Source organism: Typha latifolia, chromosome 1, assembly GCF_019914945.1.
Source record: "Typha latifolia isolate L0001 chromosome 1, TyphaL0001v2, whole genome shotgun sequence".
In the NCBI taxonomy this organism is placed as follows: domain Eukaryota; kingdom Viridiplantae; phylum Streptophyta; class Magnoliopsida; order Poales; family Typhaceae; genus Typha; species Typha latifolia.
In genome coordinates, this window is record NC_133086.1 from 22,639,403 (window position 1) to 22,658,285 (window position 18,883).

General features: G+C 36.7%; 3 protein-coding genes across 5 annotated transcripts; 2 read left to right on the plus strand and 1 right to left on the minus strand.

The window, feature by feature from the left end:
- Nucleotides 1–57: 57 nt before the first annotated feature.
- LOC140792031 (uncharacterized) lies at nt 58–6,716 on the minus strand. Its single transcript, XM_073142819.1, has 9 exons — nt 6,528–6,716; nt 4,422–4,547; nt 4,097–4,240; nt 3,241–3,384; nt 2,155–2,271; nt 1,914–2,054; nt 1,271–1,368; nt 708–918; nt 58–394 (listed from the first exon to the last, which is right to left on the minus strand). The coding sequence occupies exons 2-9, from the start codon at nt 4,429–4,431 to the stop codon at nt 309–311; spliced, it is 951 nt and encodes a 316-aa protein (XP_072998920.1). The 5' UTR covers nt 4,432–4,547; nt 6,528–6,716; the 3' UTR covers nt 58–308.
- A 2,099-nt stretch (nt 6,717–8,815) lies between these two features.
- On the plus strand, nt 8,816–12,009 carry LOC140800670 (H/ACA ribonucleoprotein complex subunit 2-like protein). Its single transcript, XM_073155443.1, has 4 exons — nt 8,816–9,846; nt 10,195–10,264; nt 10,619–10,724; nt 11,598–12,009. Exons 1-4 carry the CDS (start codon nt 9,720–9,722, stop codon nt 11,757–11,759), a joined length of 465 nt encoding a protein of 154 aa, XP_073011544.1. The 5' UTR covers nt 8,816–9,719; the 3' UTR covers nt 11,760–12,009.
- Nucleotides 12,010–13,797: 1,788 nt separating this feature from the next.
- LOC140800650 (LRR receptor kinase SERL2-like) lies at nt 13,798–18,320 on the plus strand. Of its 3 annotated transcripts, none has more exons than XM_073155424.1 (11): nt 13,798–14,172; nt 14,253–14,385; nt 14,476–14,547; nt 14,673–14,816; nt 14,929–15,000; nt 15,090–15,149; nt 15,467–15,564; nt 16,317–16,466; nt 16,627–16,968; nt 17,319–17,698; nt 17,787–18,320. In XM_073155424.1, exons 1-11 carry the CDS (start codon nt 14,037–14,039, stop codon nt 18,087–18,089), a joined length of 1,890 nt encoding a protein of 629 aa, XP_073011525.1. In that variant the 5' UTR covers nt 13,798–14,036; the 3' UTR covers nt 18,090–18,320. The 3 variants fall into 3 exon arrangements, with proteins under 3 accessions (XP_073011525.1, XP_073011516.1, XP_073011533.1); XM_073155415.1 differs by having other exon boundaries at nt 13,834–14,172; nt 15,467–15,570; XM_073155432.1 differs by having other exon boundaries at nt 13,900–14,157.
- The last annotated feature ends 563 nt before the right edge of the window (nt 18,321–18,883 follow it).

Here is an 18,883-nt window from a genome sequence, read left to right on the forward strand (position 1 = left end):
TAAATTATTTGGGAACAATGCAAATGTACAAGAATTGAGATTTATAACAAGTACTAGTTGGGCAAGGACGTAAAATGATGTTATATCTTAACCCAAAAAAATAAGAGGAAAATGCCCAAGTTAACACAATGTCAGAAGAGAGTCTCGCCTCGGATCGAGTTAACTCTCTATTTTAATGCAGTAAAGAAATGCGCTCTCCCTCGCTGTATTCTTCTCTCTTCAATAAAAAGAAAAAAAAAATTTAATAAAATGTAACAGAGGGCATGCTGCTTTTCCACCGCAGGAAAATTTTGAAATCATGTGCAGAACTAGTAAGGCCGGAACTTCCTCGCAGCTCTCAGTTGCTGTATGCGTTTTTTGTCCTGCTCAAATTTGCTCTGCAGAATCATTACCTCTGCAAAACGAATAGAATGTGGAATTAAGCTGCAAGTACCAAGGAGCATCTACCGACCACCGTTCGTTCAAACGTGTAATGATCACTGTTGATAAACATTGAGCCTGCTTCCTATAATTAACTTATAGTTTCTTAACTAGAAAAACAATGACAACAAAAGGAACAGTACTATTAGTAACAATGATTGGTCTTAGCTTTAAATACCGATAAAAGAAATTTTCACATGGAAGTGCCTCAAAAATCATGAAAATATTCACAAAGGTCGGTTTGTTTTCTACAAAATGTATAGGAATGCAGATCTTTGCAAACATACCATTCCTCTTAGCTTCCCGTTTTTGGAATCTGTAAAAATCTAGATTGATTTCTTTACTCTTCTTTTTGGCCAGTTTATCCATCACAGCAGCTTGGGCAACAGAGCCAACGGTTATCCCACTTTCAGTATCTGTTGTTTTCTTCCTACCCTTGTGATGCACCACCACTGTCCATCCTCCTTCTGCAGCAAGTGCCTCACTTTCCTTTCTTTCCTGTATTTATAAATTAAGTTAGAAATTGTACCTTTTTCTTGAAAACCAACTGCAGATAAGAATTTTGTTAGCACAAGGTTAGTGGCATTTTTTGTCAATTTTCAGCATCACATATGTGAAAATCAACTTATGTTAAACAGAAAAGTATTCCAGAGTGGAAACACATCAGATGACTGTTTATTTATTGACTCAATATCAATGAACTAGCCTCTGCGAACATGTGTTTTAGGGTTCATTACTAATTGGATTGCAAAGATATTACTAGAACTGACTGCTTTTTTCATGGTCATCTAGATTTCAAGTTGCCCAGATAGTATAACCTGTAAGAATAGGACATTAGGAGTAACATTACCTGCTCCTTTTGTGCATCATAAGCAATCATAAACTCATCTATTCTTTGTTGCAGTATCTTTAAGCCCGGTCTACTTTGCTTGTAATCAGTAAGCCATTCTGTGAAAAATTTCTAAGTCAGTTTCAATTGAGAACAGTGCACAAAAATCTGTAGGACTAATACAAATTGTGACATGAAAGAAACTGTGAACATGTCATGAATCATATCATTGAGAGGTTTTCTACCAATTGATGACCTAAACATGATTGTCGATGCAAAAAATCTAATATAAGGATGAGAAGGTTCTACAGCATGTTCTATATGTCATATTGTCATACCATTGAGAGGTTTCAACCAATTGACGTGGCTCAAACATATATGTCCATGCAAAAAACAAAAATATCTAATATAAGGATGTGAAGGCCTCCATAGCATGTCCTAATGGAATATGACAAAGGAAAAAAAAAACACTCGAGAAAAATACAGTCATGTATTCAGATTCCCATAGTACCTAGTTGATAAAATGCATCTGAATAATCATTGATGTGCTTTCAATTGGTAAATTATAATCTCACAGAAATGAACAAGAAAAGGATGACTTAGTGCGACCAGAAAATATATACAAAATAAGTAGCATAACAGCACAAGAGGACAAAAGCAATACTTTTCATTCCTCTCGAACAATCTTCATCGGCTGATGAGATTTGATAAACCATTTCCGCATTTACTTCACAGAGGCTTTTTTTCTCCTCTATCATTACGTGCACATTCTTCTCTTTCCTCTTCTTTGCTTTCTTTACTTTCTCTGCCATCAATGAAGATAAAAAACATTTTTTGTTTCTTTCAGGATAACTCATTTTCCAGCAAAGATTTGAAGGTAAGGGAACATAAAGATGGAAGCTCACTGCTTTTTAATTTTGCCCCATTTTTTTGTTCCTCTGGCTCTCCAAAATCATCAACCTTGCTCAATGTCTCAAGTTCAATGAAATTTCCAGCGGAAACTTTGCCTATTTCCTGATCAGCTAGTAAATGCAGAGCAAAACATTGTTGGTAACTATAGTAAAATAATATCAACAATAACAATAACGGAATCATGTCACAATAACTTGGGTTTCAATAGATCCTTGAAAGCTTCAGATGAAAAGAGGTATCCATGACTGATAAGCATGACAACTTGCTAAGAGTAATTTAAAGAAGGGCAAAATACAATTTACCCCACTGTGGTTTGGCCAGATTTCAACTTATACCCTTATAATTCAAACTTAAGCACTTAAACCCTTATGATGCAGGCCAAGTTGGAACTGTTAGATTTTTTTTATCCAAAACTAACAGAGTAAATAACATACTACCCCTACTATCATCAGCGTTTTTTCTAATTTCTAACATAAGCAAGTTGTTAAATGACCAAACTAATCTTATCATTATTAGAACATTTACGTGGGCTAATTAAATCATTTCATATATCTGTTAACAGTTGACTAACATTTTAAATTGCTAGAGTTCTAATCCATTCTTATAATCATGCCCTAAGCTCTCAATCTTAAGGACATACTAATCTGAATGTTTTCTTAGGACTAATGATATGTCCAAGAGGTTAAGCAACAGAAAACCTAATCAAGTTCATCCAAGTCAAAATCAAGCGTCAACAGAATACCAGGTCAAAAAATTGTGGCAAACATAACATAACATATAACTTCCTCCATTCATAAAAAATGTTCAAGAATCAAGAGGTTAACTGGTCATTAAAGCAGAAGTTATCAGTACCTTAAAAAAACAATCCTCATAAGATAAAGTTTTGCAGTTCTAAACAAGCTTGCCAAGTACTTGAAATAATACTGTACAACAGATGCAAATAAGAGGACATATAGTCATGATCAGGATCTAATCAGTTCTGAAGTTCAAGACACAAACATAAAAATGGCATATGTTCAGAAGACAGAAGGGCATCAAAATGAGATGTACAACAGAATATAACGGAAACGGTTAGATACCTTTCAAGCTTTTCCAGTTCTCATTTTCAGAAGCAATAACACAGAAATTATCGACTGCTTTAGAATTTTTGTCCTTTGTCTTCCGCCTTTTTACCTTAGCCAGCGCCTCTGTGTTGCGTTTTGCGTTTGTGCTGTCCTTTTTATCTAAGGATAAGCAAAACATGGGTTATAGTAATAATTTGATATATTAAAAGCTACCTTAAATATAAAGCATTAATAAAATTTATTTGTAAAAGAATAAGAAAATTATGTCTGTGACTGAAATATAGTATTCCTTTCCCATATTTTCCTTCTTTCCTAGGAGAACAATGAGGGGCTAAAGGGACTGGCAATATTACATTTTTTTCTCGAGCAATGATAGCGGCTATTCTTTTAGGGAACTCTAGGTTGATTATAACTGCTACAAAGATAGTCCTAGCCGGACAAAAGAAACTATGCATAGGATTTCCAGCAGAATTTGAACTCTAAATGTAAAAATGTACTATAAGCCTATAAGGCACTTCCTCTGCCTGCATTATAAAAGCAACGAATCTTGCAGTGCAGCAGATGTGCGGGGCATTCTAAGTTTCTAACAGGTATTATATGCTGTCAGCAAGATGATAAGGGAATTGGTACTCAGGATGCATGAATGGATAACTTCTGGCAATTCAACATTTTCAAATTTGATAATGCAACAAGATGCAGAGCAAACTTGGAGGGTCAAATGGGTGAGATATATAGATGGATGCAGCAAATATGCTACCTCCATCTGTTTCCCTCACGGATTGCCAACAATGACTACCGCAGGCAGCTAAACAACCTAATGCAATTTAGATTTTCATTGGAGAGATTCTGCTAAATACTCTTAATATCACACCTTTCAAGATTCTCCCAAAATCAGCATCTTCCGAAAATACCACATCTGCTTTACTTGCTCCACCTTTCCTCTTACTTAGCTTCCCCTTTTTCACTTTAAGCAGTGTCCTTTTGTTATCTGTTACTGCTTTGCTTTCCTTATTAACTGCAATGCATGAAAGGAATCAAACAGCTTTAACGGAACAAAAATACTACTTATTCAAAGATATAACTATGAACAATATAAAAAAGGGAAGAGTTGATGCACTTCAAAATGCAACAACGAAGAGACTCAAGAACATTAAGATTCTTATTTCCATAATCTTTAAAACAAAAAGAAGACAGACCTTTTCCCATTGAATAGAATTGCAGCTAGCTGATATGACAGCAAGAAGCCCGCTCCACTACACAAGATGACAATGGCAAAATAATCCTCTTTCTTGTACCAATTGAAGCACAATCCAATGCAAAATCTGCACAAAAACCATCAAAGAACCAGGACCCACCAAAGAAAGTTAACAAGGTTACAAGAGGGCCTTTCCAGGGTAATAGAGAAAAAAAGGTAAGGAAATTGCATATCAGAATATATAAATTTGCAATCTGCTGACGAGAAATACATAAATTGTAACAATGCATATCATTCCGTCAAATAATATGCAATTCGTTAACAAAAAACCCACTAACCAAGCATCCATCATTGGATAATGCAATCACCAAACGTGCAATCACTCACCGAATTCCAAGGTTTCGAAAAGCCATGCCGGATGCAGGTTTTAGCATTCTTAATATATAAAAATAATTATATATGATATGTAATAGACTATATAGCATATATAAAATTGTATTAGTACAACATAATCACAGCTTTAAAGTAACATAGCTGATAACTCATAGTTTCACATCACTAATAAGTAGTTAGCAATTTAGCATTGTCTCACATCTTAGTCATTATCTAGACTCTACAGTCTACAATGATATGGAGTACGCTGTTTAGAGAGGAGACTGGTAGAGAAAGAAGGAGGTGATTGATGTAGGATGGGGTGGGGATGTGTAGAGCGGCAAAGGAAAGGAGGCGGTGGATGGTGGGTGAGGGGGTGGGCGGTGGGTAGCTGTGAGAGAGACTATGAGAGTGAGAGAGAGACTGTGTGAGAGAAATAAGGAGAGAAAATAGTTCACCACCACCGCCACCGTCGTCGTCAAGTCACCGGTCAGCAAACGAGAGGAACAATTAGGAGTGAAAATAGATCAGATACAGATATTGGACAGAAAAATAAATTTTGAAATCATATCATAACTAAACGGATACGGATACTTTTCGGATACGAATCAGATAATTTCGAATATGGATCATACCTTTTTTAGATATGAATCGGATCTTAAACAAATACATATCGAATCTTAAATGAATTGCGACATTTCTTTTAGGCACAAAGAGTTTCACAAAAATAATTACTTGCATATCAAATAAATATACTTTGCAAAATCAATCTCTAGAAACAACATAGAACACATCATTAATAATCATATCAGTATTCACCATCTAAATGAGCAAGAAACAACAAATCATAATATAACATTATTAACAAGACTATACAACACAAAGAATAATAAATCACTTCAATTGAGCATCAACATACAAACAGATTCTATTTCTAACTTCACGAACTTCAGTTGATTTCAACATACAATCACTCCATTTACATTAACTTCAAGAAAATTAAATTAACAAAGTTCAAATACAAAGTCTAGACACAAGTTCACACTAACTTCAAGAAAATTAAATTAACACAGGTTTAAATATAAAATATAGACACAAATTCACATTAACTTCAACAAATTAAATTAAAACAAATATACAAAATATGAACATTTCAAAGTTAGAGAGAAACAAAAACATCCAACTATCCAAACAATCCTCCTCTTTTAAGTGCATCTGTAAAATAAACGAATACTATTAGATTAATTGTTGAACTAAAACTCTATAAATTGAAACTAGAATAATCAACTTGAAACTAAGGTAAGGAAAATAGAAAATCTGCAGGGATGTACTTCTTACATTTTCAAGTTTATCGAATGGGTTCAATAGTGGTACAGTTAGCAATGGCTAAAGATCCAAAAGCTATTTTTTCAAGAGATTGGATGGCCTCCAACTTTGTGAAGTTTCTGAACTAAAACCTGACACTCATATATTTGCTGTATATGGTCTGTATTCCTTGGTCTTTGTTCTTTGGTGTTCTATTATATGTTTAAGCTATTATATTGATTTAGTCTGAGACTATCTATCACATTCTGAAGGTGATAATTTTTTTAAACCGGCTACCTACATCATTGAGGCGATTTGTGTCAAATTATATGAGGACACAACAGAGAGACTCAAAGAAACGGAGGCTAGCTTTTGTCCAAGAGAAATGATTTATGCTAGTTTGAAACTAAGCTCGAGGTAGGAGGCTAACCGTGAATGGAGGGGGCTCTCAAAGTGGAAGGCGAGCTCGAGGTAGAGAGGCCGAGGATCTTGGCGACGGCGGAGAGACGGTGGCTTGACGACGGAGGAGATGAATAGGGTGATCAGGCTTCAACTCTCGTTCGTGGCAGCTAGGGCTAGAGAAAGATGACGAGATGAAGAGTAGAAACTAGTGAGGAGCAGCAGCCTAACGACGGGGATCGTGTTAGCAGGGTTCGGGTCGGGTCGGGTTCGGGTCGAGTTCGGGTCATGGTATGGTATGGCAGTGCAAACACGAACACTCGTTTATTAAACGGCTAAGACTAAGAGTTTTTAAACAGTAATATGCTCCATTTATTAAACATATTACACGGTAACACGGGTCATTTAATGGGTCATTAAGTGGCACAATATATATATATTTGTTTATGATCTATTCGAGTTATAAATAAATTGATTCATATTATTAATGAGTTTTTTGTGTTAAAAATAAGTTAGTTTGATCATTGACGGGTTAATGGGGTCATAAATGAGTTGGCGGGTCAAGTTATAAATAGGTCAATTGGGTTGAGGAAAATAAATATAAACATAACCCACTTAATAATCAAGTTAGACGGGTTGATCCATTTATGACTTATACATATTTGGAAGTCAAGTTATCACGTCAGATAACTGAGTTAGGTAAATTTTTACCACCTCTACGGCTCTACCTAATGGGTTGTGTTCTAATAGATAGTGGTTATAAGTATATCATTTGAGTAAAGAAATATTTGATATTCGTATCTGAAAAATACAACCTATATATATATTCAAATATTTCTCAAAAAGCCGATTCATACCAAAATCCAACTTCTTGACCTGAATTAAATTTAGATTGGATTGGATCAGAATTAATCTGACCCATTTTCAACCCCGGAACTGTCGTGTCAAAGAGAGCCAAAGAGAAAGAAGGGCTCTACTTAGGATTGGGGATTTGGTTTCCTGCCAGGTTTCCTTTTTATTAGTTAAGCCCGATCATCTAAAATCTAATCTGATCCGCTAACCGCTATTGGATGGTGGATCCATGCTGGATACTCGTGACTTCAATCTCATACCATTTGGTGAAGATCGAAGGGGTTATCTGCAAAAAGAAACTCTTATATTTATACTAGTAGTAAAATTAGATAATTAAAACTAAATATATTTAATTTGTTTATACTAGCAAAAAAAATTTTTTTAATATATATATGTCTTCCTATGTAAATGTTACTTATACCTATTCTTCCTACATCCTCATCATAAGACCTGGCTCTTCCTCCCATGATGTTGGAATTCCTACTACCTATCCTACTCATCCTGCCAGTGCTACTCGCTCTTCTTCTTTATCCTCACAAGAAGAACAAAGGAGGAGAGCAATTCTCACGTAAAGCTTCCTCCAGGACCTCCACCAGATCGGACGGCGGCGCCTCCACCACTCCCTATGGCAGCTCTCGAAACAGTAGGGCCCCCTCATGCACCTGAAGCTCGGTCGTCGTCTCCTCCGCGGAGGTCGCCAAAGAGGTCCTCAAGACGCATGATCCCAAATAGTGCTGCAGCCGACCGTCCCGCGCCGGCTCGACGAAGCTCTCGTACGATCGCTCCGACGTGGCGTTCATGGCGTACGGAAGAGCAATGGAGGGAGCTGAGAAAGATTCGTGCGATCCATCTCTTTAGCACCGGGAAGGTGGCCTCGATCGTTTCGATCCGTAAGGGAAGAAGAAGTGGAACGAATTATGAGCTCGACGATATCTCCTAGCTCAGTCGGTTCACTCCCCGTCAACCTAAGCGAAGAGTTCCTCGCACTCCCGAACAATATAACACGTAGAATCGCTTTTGGAAGGCGATATCTTGGTGATGGTTGCGGGTTTGAGAGGATTAATTCCGCGAGGAAGCCCAAGCCATATATGTTTGCTGGCTTCTTCGTCGCTGACTACTTACGGATGGCCGGCCGGATCGACGTGCTAAGAGGAATGCGAAAAAGGCTCGACAAGAGCTTTGCCGATCTCGATCGCTTCTACAACACGTCATCGATGACCATCTTCATAGGGTGAGGCAGGAACAATTACGTGATGATCACAACGAAGATATCGTGGATGTGCTGCTATGCATCCAGAGGGATGAGAAGCATCTGACCGATGATCACATCAAAGGTGTTCTCATGGTACGTAACTTAATTCAGATATTTATAAATATTTAAACACTCGTTGATCAACTATATTTTTCTAAAATTAATGCACACACACACACACTCTACTTCCTTTCAATCTTTATCAATTGGCTGTAGAATATCTTCATTGGTGGGATAGACACGTCCTCGGTAATCTTAGGGTGGGCAATGTCGGGGCTGATGAGGCATCCAGTGAAGTAATTAGAGGTGCCATCAATCAAAAGGCAAGGTGGACGAGAGTGACCTTCACCGACTTCACTACATCAAATCCATCGTAAAGGGTACCTTGTTATTTCTATGTTACTTTCAAGAGAATTAATTATCATTAGTAGAGTTGATAAATAATTTTTTCATAATTAAGGAAATTATGGATTCAATTCCAACTCTAAATAATATTAAGAATAAATTATTTAGTAATTTAATGACTTGGCTCGATTCAATTAATGGCTCGACATTACAGTTATCTTGGAGGAGTAGCTTGACAGCACAATAATTTAAATCAGGTCTCAGCGGCATTTAGTTCAAAACAACTATTTGACGATGCATATAATTTAAAGTATAGACTAGACAGCTAAAAATTTGATAGAGCTTAAGTGTCTCTGTATATATATGAATAATTGACATTTTGTTCGTCTCATATTTAATCTTTGAACTCATGAAAGATAAAAAAAAATATTACTTCCAAGAGAAACATCCCAAAATGTGAATACCAATGAGTATGACATTCCGGGAATCGTAGTCTAAGTTATGCTGCTCTGTTTACAAAGCTAGCAGTGAGGTTTTGGTTCATATAATTGAAAAAAAGTAAAAAGTTTTAAATAATCAAATATATTTACTTGAATGACTCTAAACGGGTCGGATTTGGCCGAGGGTTTTCCGGCCCAAGCTAATGGACCGTTTTGTTTTTTAACCGTTTGATTCGAACCTTACGACCCAAGTCGCCCCCACCCCACCCATAGAAGGCCAAAGCCTTAGTAGCTCTCGTTGTCTAAAACCCTAATCAAAATCGTGGAGGGGAAGATGGGCAGCGATAGCGAGACGGAGAAATCCGCGAAGGAGAGGAAGAAGCTAATGGCGCTCGCACCAATAGCCAAGCCCCTCGCAGGGAAGAAGCTTTGCAAGAGGACCCTCAAGCTCGTAAGAAGAGGTGATTTTTTTTCTTCTTTTTCCTATCACTTCTTGATGATTTATTTTGTAATTACTTCTCGGTTATTTTCGATGAAAAAGAAGCAGTCCTTTTGTATCTTCTTTATAATTTTAGAAGTGGGTTTCCCGATTTCTAATGCTATTCAAGGAGAGATTAGTAGTAGCCGCGATGTGATCTTTCGTTGCAGGATGTGATGAAATTTATTGGGTTTGATTCCTGTATATGATGTCTTTTTGTTCCATTATATTGATTGTAGGAAGTCTGACATTTGTTTATATAATTATTTTTTCTATTTATTCGTTAAAATTTCGTAACCTAATTTGAGGGTTCTGTGATATGGGCTGCCAGCTTCTGAATCCAAGTGCTTGAAAAGAGGAGTGAAGGAGGTAGTAAAGAGCATCCGCCGAGGTCACAAAGGGTTGGTCTTCTTGCCCATTTTCAATATTTTAAATTCAGTTAACATCTAGTCATAATTTAGAAAGGGTTCGTTTTGCTATGCTTTTCCTCCTGTTTATTTCATAGAAAAGCGAATTGATGGTGTGTGATTTTACATTCTCGAATTTCTCTTTTGACCTAATGCAGAAAACTGGTAAACACAATCCACACAAGCATTGGCTATGCATAGATGATAGATCAATAAACTGAGTACAGTTAGATCAGTTACTATGAAAGCAATCTCCCCAAATCTGTTAGCAATCTGATGCTATAATTGTTTGTCAACTGCATAATTTTTTTAAAAATATTTAATTGATTTTGGTCTATCTGATTCTAGGTTGTGTGTGATTGCTGGAAATATTTCTCCTATTGATGTGATAACGCATGTCCCAGTATTATGCGAAGAAGCGGAAATTCCATACATATACATCCCTTCAAAAGAGGTCAGTTGTTATCACTATATGCAATCATTTTCAATTTAAACTTTTGTGTATAACCATCATGTTAGCATGCCCTTTTCTGAAGTCTGCGAAAAAGGAACCTCTGCGGCGAAGTAATATATGCTGTAAATGCCCTTTAGATATGCAGATGAAGATTTATTGGGGGCATGCGTCAATTAAGCCTGAAGAATTCTAGTTCAATTGAATTATGCGATATATAAATCTCAAAGGGTTACTCTTGCATCTGAAATCCAGACCTATCCTCCATCCAGATCAACTTAACAAAAGTTGCAAAGGCAAATCAGAAACTTATGTGTGGATAAAGAAAGCAGAGTCAATGGTGGTGGTTTCAAGTGAAAATATAATTAACGGCTATAGTTCTCTGCAGCCGCCAGATATGATAGTTGATTCATCCTTACTGTAGAGTTGGCCAATTTTTATGTCTGTTTTGTTCGTCTATTGAACCTCTAGGTCCACCGCAGGGAGAGTTTGTTGCCAGGACTAATATTGTTTTCCCATCTTGTTAGTCTCTCCAAAATTGCTACAAAGTCTTGCTTCAATTTTCCTGCTACCTTTCTCACTAGAGAGATCTGAAACTTGATGTCCTCCCTCCATCAAAGTTTTCTAGTTCAGCTATTTTTGTGTTTATGCAGTATGATGAATGGGTTTATCTTGTATATTAAATATATACATAACCATACTCATTCATCAGTCATGGGTATGCTCCTGTTGATTATTGGTGTGACTTATTTAATGACTTATCAAGTGTGAAGCTTTTCTAATTTGTGTCGCAGAACTAGTAGTGTTATTTGTTTTAGAAATTGCAGCGCTGCTCATTGTTGACATGTTTGTTCTGGGTGTTTCTCTTCCTTCCAGGATCTTGCTACTGCTGGGGCTACTAAGAGACCTACCTGCTGTGTGTTAGTGCTAACAAAGCCAACCAAAGGGGAATTAGACAATGAGGTGAGGGAGAAACTGCAATCGGATTACAAGCAAGTAGTCTCAGATGTTGTTGAGCTTACATCCTCCATGTTTTGACAAATATGGTCGATAAGAAAATTGAACCTAATTGAGTTGCTTATTTTGTTTCAATCATTGGGATGCCTGCTGGAAAGTGAAAAGGTGGCGATATTCATATAGAACCATGGCAATGTATGCTAGCACGCAATTCATTTATATCAGCGCAAATGCGGTTTCTTTCTTATTGCCATCCATGGTGTATTAAGATCTCTAGGAACAAAATCTATCTTTAATCTCTTGCATACGGAAGAACAGATTTCTTTGGTAATAGCGTGAGCATGATGTTATGTAGCCTTTTTCTCCTCACTGCAATTGTGCTAAGGGAATCAAGAAAACATTCACATATAGTCACGAGTCATACTTTGCAAAAGGTCAAAATTGACCACCATTAGTTTTAAATAGATGATCAAGGTTGCATAAGTGAGACATTTTTGTGAGTTTTTGACTATTTTATGTCTGCTCATCAAACATTGTACCTAAGTGAGTTTGAAATTTATTCAAGAGGCTAAGTAAATTTTAGTCGACATGGATATTATACAAGAAATTTTATACCCATAGATAGAAATTATTATTTGAGTTGGTAGGTTTTTTTTAAATATAAATCATTTTTTATACTTGATCTTGGGCCCGCGTAAATAACAAATGATAAAGTTATATAGATTGCTAAATAAGTAGTTTACACAATAATATTTATTTTACTATGGGTTCTAAAAGGTTGTTAAATAAATTTAAAACTCAATTAATTTGGTACAATGCTTTGGAGGAGCATATCTATGATGGTACACACTACTCTAAAAGAGGCCAAGGGGAATGGAAAAGGAGAACCCAACAAAGATATGCACGAACTTATCTCGAGTTTAGTACCATCCTTTGGCCGAGCAAACAAAAGATGGGATTTGGGACTGTAATGAATGGCTAAACTTGGGGAATAGTGAGATTCTCTTAGGATGATCTCAGCCTTTACCAACAATGACAACTTCATCTTTCAAATTGTTGTCTATCTCTCTCTTCAAATCTTGAGCTAGATTTTATGAATAATAGTTTATGCCAATTTTTCAGCGACAAACTAGCCAAATCTTTCTTACTTCTTATTAGTATTAATGATAGGTCTTATGAATCAATGACAAAGCTCATTGATTTAATTTTTTCGGAAGAGGACTAGAGTTGATATTTAAGAAAAAAAAATCCATCCAAATGTTATTATGCATGATTTGAATTCGTTATGATTATTTTTTTCAGATTTAGTCTAATTATTTAGTTTATATATTGTGGAGAATATACTCTTTACAACGATTGATTAAAAAATGATAGAAGATTCTTTTGGTGTAAAACCCACTGTTTGCATATCTGAATCTGCCTTGCACGTCAAAGGGGAAAAGTGTGTTTATATGCCCATTGTTTGGCTCCCTTTTGACCTTTTAGATGCTGTCTTTGGCTTTTTGAACTGCAGCTGTGGAGCATATACGATATGATTTAAGTTGCCTTTTGGAGTCTCGAATTGCCCGAAATATTCTTAACTTTCCATCAGCGGCCATGGAGAGCATTATGGGATTTGATGAGGATTGACAGAGGAAATATAGTTCTCTTTGCAACATAAGTTAAGCTGAAGAATTCCTATCAAATATGATGTGGGTTTGGACTAATGCTACAGTGGATTGTCTTTGAATTGTGGACTCCAAGAAATGGCTCAATGATCATTCCCTTCCACATCAACCTCTGCTCCTGAGTGGATGAAAGATAGCTATGGTCCTCCCCCATGAGCTTTCCTTGAACCACTAAGTCCATTCTTAATCCAACAAGGCTAAAGTAATTTTATTCTTACTTCCACTTGCCATTCTTTATTTTAACTAAGCTTAGTACCTCACATAAGAGAGCACTTCTTTCTCATCCCAAAACATATCCTCATCACTTATTAAATACTTCATGAAATGTGTCACAATATTCTCTCTAACACACTTCCCAAGCAAGTGTTTCAGCTGCCCCCACCAAGGAATTTCTTTACAATTATTGATCCAAACATCTCTTTATTTAACTCCTAAAAGAAAATGCTTAGAATGTTTGTTTTTCTTTCAGTATACTTGCTATTTCCAGCAGCCTCAGGTGGCAGGCATGTTTTGTTCTCTCCCTCTCTTTTCTGCTTTACTTGCTACCATGAAAATAAGCATCTCCTTGCTGTGTCATGGCTGCTACTGACATCAACCAGAGGCAGATGGCCAGTCAAGAACCCAAGTAATGCTTTCATCTCTTGATAAGTCTGCAAGTCCTCAAATTCCACTCACAGGCTGTGCTTCATAAATGGGTCTCTCTTCTTTGGAGCTTGCTGGTTTAATGGGAGCAAAGGCTTGGAGCAAAGGGATGTTTATTATGGCTTTGCTATCTTCTTGGATTGCTGCAGCTGGCCTTCTCTCCCCTAAAGGTGTAAACCCTGAAGGTAGATTCTTCTCCCTTCTTTTTTAGCAGGCAAGTGAAGATTAATGAGGCTCTTTCGTTTGTGTCTTTTTCTTGTCTCAGTACTAGCTTTGATTGGTCTCAAAAATTCTTTCACGGATCCTCATGGTGTTCTTAACAACTGGGATCCGGACTCTGTTGATCCATGCGGCTGGACCTCGGTTACATGTTCATCACAGTACCTGGTCATTATGTTGTGAGTCTTTACCATATCTTTTATCACTCTCCATTAAGTTGGGGTCGCCATTAGAGAAGAGTTATTTAGTTTCTGTTGCTGTTTCTGCAGAGAAGTTCCAAACCGGAATTTATCTGGTACACTATCTCCAAGCATAGGGAACTTGACCAACCTTGAGTCTGTGTAAGTTCCCCCCTTAGATGGGTTTAATACTTTATCCATCTTCTCCATTCTCTGCTGGTTTTTAGCTTCTTCTTATTGGTATGCTTTTATAATCTAATTAGTGCCTGGGGTTAAATGTTCTCTAGGTTATTGCATAACAACAGCATAACAGGGTCAATCCCAAAAGAGATAGGGAAAATATCAAATCTCAGAACACTTGATCTCTCAAACAACCACCTAACTGGCAAAATCCCAACATCTATAGTCCATCTGGCAAGCCTTCAGTATCTGTGAGTAAATAATAAAATAGATTGTATTTTTAGATCATGTCAGCGGTCTTTTCTTACCCAGGTTTACTGAAAATTTTCTCTTGTTTCTTACTTCCTCTGTGAAATGTACCAGGAAGCTTAACAATAATAGTCTAACTGGAGAATGTCCTTCGTCAAATGCTGACCAGACACAGCTAGTATTTCTGTAAGTCCACTGACTTTAACTTATGATGCAGAATTCCTTGTTAGTAAAACCTTTAACGGAAGTAACTTTCTGTGTCTTTGATGATTCAGGGATTTGTCTTATAATAACTTGAGCGGAACTATACCTGGGACTTTGGCAAGGACATTTAAGTAAGACTTGAAATTTTCAATCCTTCTCCTCTTTTGCATTTTAGTTTCACAAATGGTGGCTTAAGTTCATTGATGTTAGCAATATCAGATAGTGTGAGACTGTATATGGCTATATGCAGTGCATAATTGAACCACTAGTGATACGAAACTGAGTTGATGTATCATCTTTTATATTTTCCATAATACGTTAGGGAAATTTCTTTTCTTTCATTAAAGCATTTGAAAGATTGAGTTGAAGCACTAAGACTAAGTTAATGGTGCTCCATTGTTACACTAAAGATGAATTCTGAACTTATACTATCGTTCATTTCTTGCAGCATTGTTGGAAATCCGCTGATTTGTGGTACTGGTTCAAAGCAAGAGTGCTACAGGACAATGCCTATGCCTCTGTCGTACAATCTGAATAGTTCAATTAGTAATGGTTCATCCTAAAGATCTTTAATTGATACTTTTTCCTGTCATATTTATTGTTAGGTGGTTTTTTAAACTAAGTTTGCAGTCCTAAAATGGTCAAATTCCTGCCTATTATTTTTTTCCCTTCCCAGTACTTAATTTCTCTGTAAGCTTTGTCAGTTTTCGGAATAGGGCATAAGTTAGTGCTAATTTATCAAAAGAAATTTGATGCTACATCCATCGATTATAATATATTCTGTTGATACCTTTCTGATCTAATTTTCTTCAAGTGATGGATAGCCATCTGCTTTCTTGTTTTGACATTTCGTCTTGCTAATTGTCATCATTTCCGCTCATCAGTTTTGTGCTTAAAAGCATTAGCTAGTTGGACTAAATAGGGATCAAAGTGAACTTGAAAATGGTTCTGCAGGTTTCCAGCCCACATTTTCATTATCTTTTTGGTCATGCCACTTTTTTTCTTCTATTTGTAAGATTCTGAGAAAACCCTCACTTTTGCTCCAATCTGGAAGGACCATGATTTCATTAGATCAAGAAAGAATGAGAAGTATGTAGTCTAATTGTAAAACAATGATATGCATGATGAAACACTTGCAATATGCTTGCCTCTTTTCCTTTTCAAGTTCAGCAAAATCAATTGTATCATCTGAACTCTTTGTTTGGTCATTTTAATATTCTGGGATTGATTTTATGTTATATGTTTTGGCTGACTGATTCCCTCTTTCTCTAATAATGTTCTCATGAACTTTGTTAAAGGTACTTCAACTCCAGGAAAGCCAAGAAGTCATAAGATTGCTATTGCATTTGGATCCACTGTTGGTTGCATCTGTTTGCTAGTTCTTACTGGAGGAATTTTATTCTGGTTGAGGCAAAGACATAATCGACAAATCCTTGACAATGTCGATGGTCAGTAAAAGAACCTAAAATATTCTTTCTGAATCAGCTTAAAATGATGAATACTTTAGAATGTAGAGATGACTGCTGCAATTATTTTTTGATTTGTGCAAATACTGATGCAATGTTGTTATTCTTGGAGTTAAACTAGCGAGCTCTTTGAACTGTGCAGATCAATTTAATGAGGAAGTAAGCATTGGAAACATAAAGAGGTTTCAATTCAGGGAACTTCAGATTGCAACAAGTAATTTCAGCAGTAAGAAAATTCTAGGAAAAGGTGGCTTTGGAAATGTTTACAAAGGTCAGCTTACAGATGGAACTCTAATAGCTGTGAAAAGACTCAAGGATGGAAATGCTGCCGGAGGAGAGAGACAGTTTCAGACTGAAGTCCAAATGAGAAGCTTGGCAGTGCATAGAAACCTACTTAGGCTGTATGGATTTTGTACGACTGCCAAAGAGAGGCTCCTAGTTTATCCCTACATGTCCAATGGGAGTGTAGCTTCTCGGCTAAAAGGTAACTGCATCATTCCACTGCTATTTTGACCCTGCCTTTTTGTCAAAACATAAAAGAGAAAAAAAAAATGAAGTTATTTAGTGTATAAGAAATGTAAACATATGGTGTGCATGATGACGAGCCAATCACAGTACAAGATAGTTCCTTAGACATAGATTTTGGTGCAAATACTGAGTAGTTTTTTTTTTCTTTTTTGTGTAAACAACAAATTCAGGTATTGCTAAGTCATTATGATTATTTTGCCTTTGTGCTGTTGAAAGATTATTGTTATTAAAATGTCGCAGAGGTCCAGAGTTGCAATGGCATCTGTTATTAATACCCTCATGCTTCATCTCTCCTCTTTCCTTCAGGGAAGCCACCATTGGATTGGAACACTAGAAATAAAATAGCTCTAGGAGCTGCAAGAGGTCTATTATATCTTCATGAGCAGTGCAACCCCAAGATAATTCACAGAGATGTAAAGGCTGCTAATATATTGCTAGATAGCAACTTTGAAGCCATTGTAGGAGACTTTGGGCTTGCAAAGCTCATGGATCACAAGGACTCTCATGTAACTACTGCTGTACGAGGCACTGTGGGGCACATAGCTCCAGAGTATCTCTTGACGGGCCAATCATCTGATAAAACTGATGTCTATGGATTTGGGATCCTTTTGCTCGAACTAATCACTGGTCAGACTGCATTGGAATTTGGCAAAGCATCAAATCAGAAGGGAGCCATGCTTGACTGGGTATGTAATATTATACTTAGCCTGAGCAAGATACAAACAACAAAAATTTGCTTGTCACATTTCTTGCCTGCTTGTTTTCTTTACTTAGGTGAGAAAGTGCTACCAAGAAAAGAATGTTGACATGCTTGTTTCTGAGGATTTAAGGGAAAATTATGATAGAATTGAGCTCGAGGAGATGGTCCAAGTGGCGCTCTTGTGCACCCAATACAGCCCAAACCAGAGGCCTAAGATGGCAGAGGTGGTCGGAATGCTCGAAGGTGATGGACGTGCAGAAAGATGGGAAGCCTCTCGCCAGGTTGAAGCCGACAAGTTCAACGTGCCTGAATCCTCATTTTGGGATCACTGCAATGAGAACAATGACTCCTCCTTTGAGCTCTCTGGACCAAGGTGATCTACAATCATGAAAAACTGTAAGATTTAAAATTCGCTTTGCAAAATATGTATAGTACAGTAACTCCAAATTCTTAATTACTCTGACATAAGTTGTGTTCTTCATGGTTGAAGTGATCAATATGGGTGCAAGTGAAAAAAGTTTAGAGTGGAACATTGAATTTTTTTGTATCTTCTGTAAAAACAAACAAGAACAAGGTCTTGGCATGAAGTCGTAAGATGAATTGTAAGCTATTTGGTCTTTTCTGAGTTCAGTTGTTTGTAAATGTTAGAAATTCGTAGTTTATCTTGTCCTTAATGTTAAATTCATGGGCATTATTATCTGTCTCTCTTTGAGCATCAAACACTCAACCTGCCTATGTCGCACAAACAAAACACAGTACTAGATCTTGCCAGGGAACTTATTTAAGGAAAAGAGGTTATATACAAACAAAAATTCTGTTAGATTTCCTGTTCTGCTAATCATTTATTTTTGTTGGGAAACAAAAGTATTCTGCCGGATCTCTCAGATTGTGAACCAATGTGTGAAGATTGTGCCTACTGGAGTTTGACAAGTTGGAATTAGAATGCTCTCCTCTCAGTCTTGCAGACTGACAACTGCAGATTGGTGTTATATTTTGGATTGACTACTTCGATTGACCTGGGTACAAATAGCTGGGATAAATTGATCTTGGAAACTACTAAGTTTCTAATGGTTTTTCATTAAAAAAATATCCTATCAATTTTAGGTGCTCTAAGAATTATTTTTATCTTTATTTTACGAAGAAATGAAGAGAAAAATTATGAGGGGTAAAA

Coding starts and splice junctions, on each gene's coding strand:
- LOC140800670 (XM_073155443.1), top strand. CDS start 9,720: ATGGGCAGCGATAGCGAGACGGAGAAATCCGCGAAGGAGAGGAAGAAG. Junction 9,847..10,194: donor CCTCAAGCTCGTAAGAAGAG/GTGATTTTTTTT, acceptor ATGGGCTGCCAG/CTTCTGAATCCAAGTGCTTG. Junction 10,725..11,597: donor TATACATCCCTTCAAAAGAG/GTCAGTTGTTAT, acceptor TCTTCCTTCCAG/GATCTTGCTACTGCTGGGGC.
- LOC140792031 (XM_073142819.1), bottom strand. Junction 2,272..3,240: donor GAACTGGAAAAGCTTGAAAG/GTATCTAACCGT, acceptor TGCATTTACTAG/CTGATCAGGAAATAGGCAAA. Junction 919..1,270: donor ATGATGCACAAAAGGAGCAG/GTAATGTTACTC, acceptor TTATAAATACAG/GAAAGAAAGGAAAGTGAGGC.
- LOC140800650 (XM_073155415.1), top strand. CDS start 14,037: ATGGGTCTCTCTTCTTTGGAGCTTGCTGGTTTAATGGGAGCAAAGGCT. Junction 15,571..16,316: donor GAATAGTTCAATTAGTAATG/GTTCATCCTAAA, acceptor ACTTTGTTAAAG/GTACTTCAACTCCAGGAAAG. Junction 16,467..16,626: donor AATCCTTGACAATGTCGATG/GTCAGTAAAAGA, acceptor TGAACTGTGCAG/ATCAATTTAATGAGGAAGTA.